The sequence below is a fragment of the Belonocnema kinseyi genome, chromosome 1 (genome assembly GCF_010883055.1).
Source record: "Belonocnema kinseyi isolate 2016_QV_RU_SX_M_011 chromosome 1, B_treatae_v1, whole genome shotgun sequence".
Lineage (NCBI taxonomy): Eukaryota > Metazoa > Arthropoda > Insecta > Hymenoptera > Cynipidae > Belonocnema > Belonocnema kinseyi.
The window spans coordinates 92,030,992-92,042,374 of record NC_046657.1 but is presented as its reverse complement, the minus strand read 5'-3'; the positions used below and the strand labels follow the sequence as shown (position 1 = coordinate 92,042,374).

Below are 11,383 nucleotides of genomic sequence, written 5' to 3'. Positions count from 1 at the left end.
CTTATTTACAAAAAAAGTTCTTAGGTTCAAAAAAACATTCAGTGAACGGAAAAAGTGAGGTCGGTAATATAGGTATTTAGCTGTGTCACATGCCCTTAAATAAATATATATTTTGAGGAAATTACATAGAAAATTCATGATTATATGTTTCATATATTTTACAAAAATATTTTTGTTACTAAAAATATTTCAATTTTTCCAACTTTTTTGTTACAAATTCAAGTTCTTGCAATTCGAAAAACATTTTTACGATTAATATTCGTAAGCTGTTGTGATACGGGGAAAAAAAGCTTCAAAATGAGCCCAAGAACATTGAAAAACGTTGACTATTTCGAAAGTTATTGAAACTTTAAGAAAACATTGAAATTTACACTCTTTTTGCAATATCTACTTAAAAACTAGACAAATTGGCTTAACCCTGGGCTTATTTTAAACAGAATTTCGAAAACCATCAACCTTTTAAAGTGACATTTTTTTAGCCCCGGTATAATTATAGCGATAAATACAATAACAAAAAAAAAACGATTTTTGTAAGTGAACCCAAACTTTTGACCGGTAGAGTATATGATCATCAATTTCTAGGATACTGTAGAAAAATAGCTTTAAAATGAGCTCAAGAACATAGAAAAATTATTTATTTTGTGTATACAGAATTTGGAGAGTATTCATCCCTTTAGAGAGAATGTATTTTAGCTCTGACATAATTAAAATTACAAGAACTTTATCAGTCATAAAAAAAGAGGTGCCGAGAAATTTTTGCACTGTAGTATAATTAATTGAGAATTTTGATTAAGGTAGACGCAGTTTACTCTCACGATTCCACTGAAACAAAACTCATTTTTCAAAAAAAGTCACTTAACCGCGTTTTTCCATTCTAGGGCAAAATAGTCATAGATATTAAGTGATTATATCGCATTTTATGAAATAATTTTTTAGATAGCTCTTTGAATGTAATAACCAATTTTCTCTTTTTTCCTGTAATTAAATTGAGTCTCATATTGTATTTCACGACTCTTAAGCTTCACTGCATTTCCTATATTTTCCCATTTTATGTCTTAAATTCGGAGTTCATAAATAGAACTTATCCGTTCTTATATCATATGTTAATAAAAAAGTACTGTTGAATCAAAAGTTCCGGTGATATTGAATCCTGTATTATTGATACAATAATTTCTGCAACTAATTAAATGCATTTCGAATTGAGTAAAATAATCCGGATCTTTAAATTAAACACACGGTACTATATATCGAAACGTTGATGATATTATGAAAAAATTGTTTTATTCAAAGTGATAAACATATTTTGAGTAAAATTTAGTAAAATGGGGTGAAGTTGCTAACCAAATAAGTTTCAAACCAAAGTTTGACAGCTCCACTAATTAAAACAATCGACAATATTTATTTTGTTCGCCCTAGGAAATTTGATATTGAATTTTAAAATATAAATTAGTAGGTGAACAACTTTACCGTGCATGAGCGACTTTACCTCGCATTACGGTACTTATCGTAAAATAAATGTCAAATAATGAAAATCTGAAAAAATCGTTACAGTTTTTCTACGAAAGTCAAGCATCTCTCGAATTCGAAGACAAGCGTCAAGGAAAGCATATTATTGAAGTCAGCTGTCCTATGCACGAAGATAGTCAATTAGACAAAGGCCAAAACACTAAAGGTGACAAATCAAAATAACATTCAATACAAATCATGGATCCTCCTGTGGTGGTAGAGGGAAGCTTGCCCGATCGAATTAACAAGAGAGATCGGGAGCGTAAGAATGTAATTGAAAAGAGGCGTGAGGAAAGGCAGCAACTAGCTGTGGAGTCAGAGCAATCCAGCTACTTTAAGGAAACCTTTTATTCTTCATGTTCTAAAGTCAAAGACATGCTTAATACTGTATCTAGTGCTCCTATTTCCACTCTGCCAAGTATTTTTGACAAGGTTAATAAGGAAATCCTAACTTTGAAGAATTACCTGCATCAGTCCAAGATGTTCCTCAAGGTATACGACATTCGAAAGGCTCAGGAAAATCTGCAAATGCTCGAAAGCGACGCCTTGGAATTGGAGACGAAGCTTCTCCCTAAGAAGAAATTTGGATTTAAGAACCGAAGGGTCGTGAAGAAACCGTCTGATAATACGCACGATGTTACGGATGGTTTGAAGGTAATTTTCAACTATTTTCTACTGTTGCCATACACGACCCAAAATTGTATTTTTACAAATTTTTATGAATTTCAGAAAATTTTCTCAAAGATTCTGGTTCATGCAAAAAGGACTTTCAAATTATCCTCACGGCATTTTTAATTTCGATCAAAATTAAAAAAGTTATATATTTTTCAACATTTTGAAACTTAAACAAAAAACATATAAAATTATTATTTTTTTTTTATAGATTGAGAAATTTCATTTAAAAATTTTGCACTAGATTAAAAACATTGTTCTAAACAAATTTTCTAAGTGTTTCAGAAATTTTTCTGAACGTTTCTGGTACACGGTAAAATGACTTGCAAATTATCTTAATACTATTTTTGATTTCAATGAAAATTAAAAAAATTATATGCTTATCAATATTTTAACAATTTTCAAAAAATGGAAGAAAATTTTTTTCTGATAGATTAAGAAATATCAATAAAAATTGTTACCAGATATAACACATAAGTAATCCGTAAGTTTTAATAGTTATTTTTAATATATTTAACAAGATTTAAAAAATATATTCATGACATTTCTGATTTAGACACAAATTGAAAATGTTCTAGTTTAATTAATCATAGTAGAGTTGTCTTAAAACTGAAGTTTGAACAAACGTAATAAAAGCTTACGGCTTAATCTCTCTATTTAGTAAACATGAGAAAAAGCATGCGGGTACGCTCTGACGCCTCGCGCTCGTTGGCGTATGTTTAATGCGTGTATTTAAACTAAATTTTTTCAAATATAATAATAAATCATATAAATAGAAACTGAAATTGTTTTTCAAGAAGATTCTCAGAGCACCTGCGGCTTTGACGATCATATTCTCATTGCGACACTCGTGCTCGATAATGAAATTAGAGGAACGGTTCATTAAAAAAGATAAGCCTATGTAGGCCAAATTTATCAGCATATAAAAAATGCGTATGTTTTTCAATGTATAGATTATACACGGTGACCCATTTTAATCCAAAATCCCAAATATCTTCTAAAATACTTTATCTACGAAGGAATGGTTTGGACAGAGGTTGACCAGGACCGAGGGGGACATTTGACTCTACCATCAGTTTTGACCTTGAGGTAATACCCTTTTCTTAAGTGAGAATCCCTATTTTTGACTGCGGATTTGAAAAAAGCGGGAAATTTCAAGTCAAAAATGACCCGTCGAAAAATGGTTTTTGTGACCTTGGAAAGGTAAAAAATTAAGCTCAAATGTCTGAGAACTCCCCGAATATCTTCTAAAATACTTAATTAAAATACTAAAATTTTCAAGGTCAATTGGAGGTAAGAACCTTTTCTTAAATAAGAACCCCTATTTTCGGCATTTTTCCACAGGTCATTTTTGACGTGAAGTTTCCCTCTTTTTTCAAATCCGCAGTCAAAAATAGGGGTTCTCGTTTAAGAAAAGGGCCTTACCTTCATTTGACCTTGAAAATTTATCTCAAGGTCAAAATTTATGGTATAGTTAAATGTCACCCTCGGTCCTGGTCAACCTTTGTCCAAAGGCCCTTTCTTCGTAGATAAAGTATTTTAGAAGATATTTGGGATTATAGATTAAAATGGGTCACCGTGCATAATTTTTTTCGATAAAAAGAAAATTATCAAAGTTATACCATTTGCTAAATTAAAAAAAAACGAAAATGTAAATTTTAAGCCAAACAACACACGAAATGATAAAGGTTAAGAGAAATAGAACGTTTTTTTTTAAGTCCTACGAGATTATCATTACAATTTTTTGAATTTCCTTGAAAAATCGAAAATTCAAATTTTGACCAAGCACAAGAATAATAAAAAATAAGAAATTCTGGTGTGCGGCTAAGCTGTGCAAGTTGTGAAAAAAGATAAATGGAAAAAAATTGTGCATCCAAAAAGTATCAGTAAATTTGTTATTGATCAGTTTCTGATAGTTCGCGTAGTTTTTATTTTATTCGTAAAATACGTTAAAAATAAAAAATGAGATTTTTGGATAAACGACACAAGCTACGATAAAAATAAAGGAACAAAAGTTGTTCACCAAAAAAGAGGTGCACATTTTTTACGAATTATTTTTTGGTAGGATGTGTAGTTTTTGTTCTAATCGTGTAAAATAACATAAAACTCTTTGGGGAAAAACGACGTAAGGTACAAAAAAAAATTAATAGATAAAAGTTGTACACCCCAAAATGATATACAAATTTTTATTGATAATTTTTTTTATGGAATGCATAGTTTTTGCTTTAATCGTAAAAAATAACGTTAAAAATAAAAAGTTACATTTTTGGATTAATCGCACGAGACGAAAAAAAATGAAAGTACAAAAGCTTTTCAATAAAAAAAGATTTACAAAATTTTTTATAAACTTTTGTTATAAAAATACATTAAAAATTAAAAATAACTTGTTGGAAAGACGCCTCAAGATACAGTAACATTATATTATTAAAATTTTCGCCTTAATTATGCCTAAAAATTTGCTTAGTACCACCTTACGCTAGGATGCGTATTTTTGGTTCAAATCATAACAAATAACATGGAAAATAAACAAAAAAAATGTTGTTTAGTTTATAAAAACAAGAAAATAAAAAATACGCCAATACTAGTGATATTATGGATTGTAATAAAATATATTTATTAAAATTATAAATTTTTAAGGTTAGTTGAGAATAAAATTTAATGGAAAATAAGGAAAAGATATTAAAATAAGCATGATAAATGAAATTTAGACATTATTTCGCAATATCTGAATAAGCAATCACAGGCGAACTCATACGTGATGATAATGTGTTTGTTAAAGCCTAAGGAGCTTAAACAAAAGAGAATTCACAATCGCCAAATTATAATTGTCGATGCTTTCACCTTCAATTTTAAAAGGCCTGTGCACAAGTGTGGATAGAATATAAAGATTATAAAGACTCGACCGTGAAATGTTGACATTGATTTTTTTAAAAATAGATTTGATTTTCTCAGCCAATCAGATATAACGATTTTTAATGTTGTGGGGAACTTGCCTAAGGCGAATTCCAGTTTCAAACTTTCGCGATAAGTAGGTGGGTACTGTAATTTCAAATAGAATTATTCGAAAATGAACAAATTTTTATCGCGTTGTCTCAAATTTTAAGTCCCAATAGTTGAATATTAAAAATTTTTAAGTATTTAAAACCAATGGTTTGAAATTTGAATAATTTGCAATTACACGACTTAAAAGCATTTAATTGAATAGTTTTAAATTTAAAACTTTTTCAATTCGATCATTTTTTTATGAAAAACATGAAAGCATATTTTTGCATTTCGAATATACAACAATAAGCCTCTACTTAGATTTTTCATATCTCCCAGAATGCTTACGTAATACTTGAGTGACCCCTATATTCAATTGAATACCCTTCAAGAAAACATTGATTATTTTCAATTTAAATAGAAGTATTCAAAGTTGAATAATTACACAGGACTACAAATTGAAAAAAAAAATTTTCGAGGGATAAACGGACGTCTCCTATACGTATTTTGGGGTGCTGAATTCGCAACCGTTGAGATTTTACCTCCAGCACGTCAGGATTTTTGCGCAATTGTAGAAAACGTTCTAAAAATGGAGTTTTTCAATGTTTTCGTATATAAAACAAGTTGGACATGTCTACATCTATCAAATCCTTATTTAAAACAACAAAGCTTATACCCCAAACCCGAAAACCTCAAATCTACCAACCCACAAACCCCAAAACCACAAACCTTCACCCAAAAACCTCAAACCTATAAACCACAAACGCACAAACATCAAACCTATAAGCTCCAAACCCACAAATCCTAAACCTCAAACCCACTAATCCCACATCCACAAACCCCAAATCTACAAGCCTCAAACCTTAAAACCCGTAACCCACAAGCCCTTAACGCCAAACAAGCAAACCCACATAACCATAAATCGACAACTCTTAAATTCGAAACCCACAAATCTCACAAACCTAAAAATCTACAAATTCCACATGTGCAAATCCTAAACCTACAAACTCTTGGTCTTCAAACCTAGAAATCCCTAACCCACAAAACCCAAAATATACCAACACTAAACCCACATACCCTAAATCTATACACTCCAAACCCACAAACTCCAAACTCACATACCTCTAACCCACAAACCCGAAAAATCTTAAATAAAGTAAATTCGTTGATATTGTAACTAATCTACTCGCTCTTTGCCGAACCCAGAAATAACCAATGAGGAGGTAGGTTTGGGGTTTAGGGCATGTGTGTTAGGGGTTTGTGGGTGTGGGATTAGTGGGTTTGGGGTTTAACGATTTGTGGGTTTGGAGTTTGTAGGTTTGAGGTTTATGGGTTAGTGGTTTAAGGTTTGTGGATTTGGAGTTGGTTGGTTTGGGGTTTTGAGGTTTAAGGTATAATCTTTATTGTTTTAAATAACAATTTGCTAGATGTAGACATGTCCGACTTGTTTTATATACGAAAACATTGAAAAACTCCATTTTTAGCATGTTTTCAGCAATTGCACAAAAATCCTGACGCGCTGGAGGTAAAAAGTTCAACGGATTCGAATTCAGCACTTTAAAATACGTATAGGAAACTCCGTTTATCCCCCGAAATTTTTTTTCAATTTGTGGTCCTGTGTTAGATATTGTAGCATTGAAAACTGTTTAGTTTTAAGTAGTTGAAAATATTATACAATTTCAAAAGAAAAGCCTTAGTAATTGGAAGATTTTAAATTAAAAAGGGGGGATGGGGGTGGCTTATAAAAACCTTTAATTATATATTCTTGATTGTTTAAGGATCTCAAGATATCGGAGGGTATAGTGAACGGTTCGGGGAATCAGAACAAGAAGTTGTCCAGCAAACACGGAGACAGTGCTTGCATGTTGCTGGGGAAAGTGGATGAGCGTTTAGTTCTCGATGCCGAGAACGTCAACAAAAACGACGTCCTCCTCTCAGATCTGACGCGCTGCACAGTGCGAATATATGGTGCCCCCAGTACTCTCCACATGGTCAACCTAAAACAATGTACAATCCTAGTCGGACCCATCTCGTCGTCCGTTTTCGCCCACGATTGCAGTGACTGCACTTTCGCTTTCGCATGTCAACAACTCAGACTCCACTCGTCGAGTAATTGCACAATATACCTGCACGTAACGAGCAGAGCTATTATAGAAGACTGTACCAAAATCCGCGTAGCACCCTATAACTGGTCTTATGAAGATCAACTAAGCCATTTCAATCTCGCGGGACTCGATCCCAAGATTAACAACTGGAATTGCGTTGATGACTTTAATTGGCTCTCGAGCGAGAAGAGCTCGCCCAATTGGTCTGTTCTCGAACCCGAGTCTCGGCTAAAAAGCTGGGACTGACGAAAATAAAAGGCTGTAAAGATCGTTTATCAAATCGCTTGTTTAACTACCCTAGAGCTGTGAATGTGAAAAATTGGAATGCATAATTTTTTCTACTGGATATTTACTTATGTTTGAGGCTGTTTATCAATTTAGTAAATTATTTCTAGGTATTTTCCAATGTTTTAATGCATCACTCAATCACGTAACACTAGTCTAATAATGTTAGACTGAAACGTCTCTTTTTCATTCCAAGAACTCGTGAGAAAATTCAGTCTCTCGAGTACAGAATTTGTAACGGGCTTTTAAAAATTAGTGTACGGTATTCTAAAATTTGTGTTTTATCACTAAACAAAAATAGTCGATACATTAATTTAAATCACAATAAAATGTTAATAATTTTCTAAGTTTATATCAAGCAATCTTTAGCTAATTTTGTAGTTTCTTACGAACAAAAGAATCGCGATTTTCTGAACAGAGTTCTACAAATTTAAATGCACATATTCCAGTATTAATATGAATTTAATTAAATCCTAATTCATTAATACACTTTTTCTAAGTAAAAACGTTTCGATAATCAAACAACACTACAATAATCGAAAATATAAAATTTTAATAAAAATAGAATAAAGATTGTAGTCTTTTAAGAGCATATTTCAGCACATTAAAAAAAAACATTCCGTCTTATATAAGCCGCATATTTTCTACTCCGCAAAGCTGCTTTGAGAGAAATGTTTGAATGTGTAAAATTCAAGAAATTTTTCACATTTTCAACTCTACTGATTTTTATTTATGATGCAAATATTGACGAACTGGTCTTAAAAATTGCTTGTACATATATCTTCGTTCACAGGTCGAACGAAAGTTTGTCGTACTTTCATACAGATTTCCTGAACGCAACTAGACGATTGAAAGTGGAGTATAAAATCAATGCTTGATATGGTAGTGTTGAATACAAATGAAATTGATCAACTTTTATAGATTGTGAGTCGATCTGTGTTTTGTATTGAATTTCGAGAAAGAGAATGAGAAATTAGTTGTTGGCTGTTTGCGTTGATACTATTACTCTTTTTAAAGAAACATATAATTTATGAGTGTAACAAATTATTCTGTGAAAGGCGCTCAGCACGGTTTTCTGATGGAAATAAACTGTAATATATTAATAACTTTACTGTATTTCATATAAATCCTTCCTGATTTTTCCATTCGAATTCTTTCCTTGTACGATAGCATCGGAAGTTTTCGGTATACGACAACCGCGAATAATACTAAAAATCACTGATGATATTAAAAGGCGAATTGACGTTCCAGGAAGGAGCCAGAAACTTTTTTTTTAAATTGTTTGGAAGCTTATGAAATTCTGCGTGAAATGGCCTCTAATAGAAATATTTTTGAACTTTTGCAGTGAATATACCTATAAAACTTAAATAAAATCTGCAAGGATTTGCGAGAATTGCCAAAAAATTTGCAAGCGTACATGTGTTGATCAAAGTTTGTCATAAGGGCAACCACGGGATTTCACGCCGTAAGAAAGTTGGTTACATTCTGCGATAAACTCACTGCGATGGTCGAGAAAGAATCTCTTGTGCCCTGAGGACAAGGAGTCACCCAAGGACGCCTTCTGCATTTTCCCCGCAAGTGTCTTAGCATTTTGTTGACACGCAGGGGTGCTTTTCAGACTATTAACCAGTGAAAGTTTGACACCTCCAAGATGGCCGATGATCAAAACGACTAACTTAACAGAATATTTCGAGTATAAAGTTAGATGACGAACCTGATTCGTTTCTCGAAGTCAAGGAGAACTATGTCAGGACTCGAGTTCGCAAAAGAAACAATCGTCGAAAATATGAAGTTCCTGTACCTGCCGCACTTCTCATTTTCGACAATTAACTCTATTTCCGTAGGAGTGTTTGGCGGAGCGGTATTAGATAGAATATTATTTTAGAGGCCTGATACCAGTGGTTTTTTTTTATCTTTGTACGACAGAAGTCTCTGTATTGTACGGTTGATAAGTAGAAGAACTACTATACCATAATCAATTTTTATTACGCGAAATTAATTGAAAACGCGAGAAAAATAAGTTCTACAAAATTCACTGCGGACTGGGTTTGAACCAACATCCTCCTCATTACATGTGAGGGGCGAAACCAATTGCGCCACCGCAGTACCAACAGTGAAAATTTTAGAACTTGTATTTGCTTAATTTTGATCGAAATTATTTTTCATATATGTTATTATTTTAAGGCCAGTTGTTAAATTCAAGTTTGATTAACCAGTCTAACCGAAACTCTGTTTCAAACTTGAATTTAACAACTGGCCTTAAAATAATAAGATCTATGAAAAATAATTTCGATCAAAATTAAGCAAATACAAGTTCTAAAATTTTCACTGTTGGTGCTGCGGTGGCGCAATTGGTTTCGCCCCCCCCCCCCCCCCCCCCCCCCCCCCCTATGCAATGAGGAGGTTGTTGGTTCAAACCCTGCCCGCGGTGAATTTTTTAGAACTTATTTTTCTCGCGTTTTCAATTAATTTCGCGTAATAAAAATTGATTATGGTATAGTAGTTCTTCTACTTATCAACCGTACAATACAGAGACCTCTGTCGTACAAAGATGAAAAAACCACTGGTATCAGACCTCTAAAATAATATTCTATCTAATTAACCAGTCTAACCGAAACTCTTTTTCTATAACTCTGTTTCAAACTTGGAGAGGTATTAGAAGTAATGCCGTAAAAATGTCAAGATGGTAATAAAGCACTCTTAATGCCGCATCATGCTTTTGGAAGTACGTCGTTCCCGAATGAGTTGGACAACTAGATACAATGTGTTCTAGATGCTCAGGATTTGCATGTCACGCTAAGAAGCTATAATTGGGAATGTTTCGGCTCAAAATGTGGCTACAGTATGTTAAAGTGGAAATGACACCGTCTTGACACGCCAAAATGAAATCCTCCATGCCCGAATTAAATCCATGTCATTTAAGGAAAGCAAATGTTAGCACATACGACATCAACTGATCCTTCACATTTCTGTGGAAGATGATGTGCATCCTCTGGTCGAGGAGCTGTTCACAAAAGTTTTTCTCCTATGCCTTGTGGATCAGGGCATTCAGGAGTGAGCCCTCGAGATGGATAATGTTTTATACATTAGGCTGACCCCTGATATTGAAAGCCTTAAGGAGCACGCTTTTGTTCATGTGGCTTTCCGGTAATCAATCCATTCTATCAATAGGTAACGTTGGTTGGATGCTGCGTTTTTACAGACACGCCTATTGATGAGCAGGTTCTCCCGATATGCTGCTTTGCCTTGCTTTGAGCCGCGTGGTTTGTACATCTCTCGCCACACAGATCCGACTGTCCAAACAATCATATCATTTAGGATAGCTGTGAAGATCTTATACAGTATGTTCAGAGAAGTGATTGGCCGCTAATTCTTCGGGTCAGCTAACAGAAGGTCTTGATACCAGCGGGTACCAAAGCGGAGTAGATCTTCATGCCTGTTAATAATTTTTTCACCTCCTCGGTAGTGATAGGTGAGAATTCCTCCTCAATTGTTATGAGGGCACTGCACAGCTCTTTTTAGTTATTTATGTCCTCTGAGTCTTCTTTTAGTGGATACTGGCCTTCGTAGACTTGTCTCCAAAATGCTTCGACCTTCTCGGGTTTGGGGGGATAGTCGACAGTAATTAGATCTCAGAAGAGTCGGATAGGTTAGAGAAAAACTGTTCGTTTTCGCGGAAACATCTCTTGTGTAAAAACAAAGATATTCAATACGAAATTTTTTGCAAATATTGTTTTATTAAATTGAAAACTTTAATGCAAATACATTAATAACAGGTCCAATCCCCATCAGCATCAATAATGGCCTGGCATCTTCGAGGCATATTTTCCATG

The 11,383-nt window shown here is 33.5% G+C and overlaps 1 protein-coding gene across 2 annotated transcripts in view; it reads left to right on the top strand.

Moving 5' to 3' along the window:
• The window catches only part of LOC117182762 (tubulin-specific chaperone C), a 19,991-nt gene extending 11,335 nt beyond the window's left edge, over nt 1-8,656 (top strand). Inside the window, exons 3-5 of one of the 2 annotated variants that reach the window (XM_033375878.1) lie at nt 1,552-2,160; nt 6,939-7,526; nt 8,344-8,656. In XM_033375878.1, coding sequence (XP_033231769.1) covers nt 1,705-2,160; nt 6,939-7,511 — 1,029 coding nt within the window. In that variant the 5' untranslated portion in view covers nt 1,552-1,704 and the 3' untranslated portion in view covers nt 7,512-7,526; nt 8,344-8,656. Of the gene's footprint in view, nt 1-1,551; nt 2,161-6,938 lie in introns of both variants that reach the window. The other variant, XM_033375870.1, reaches the window with a different exon arrangement.
• Nucleotides 8,657-11,383: the final 2,727 nt, after the last annotated feature.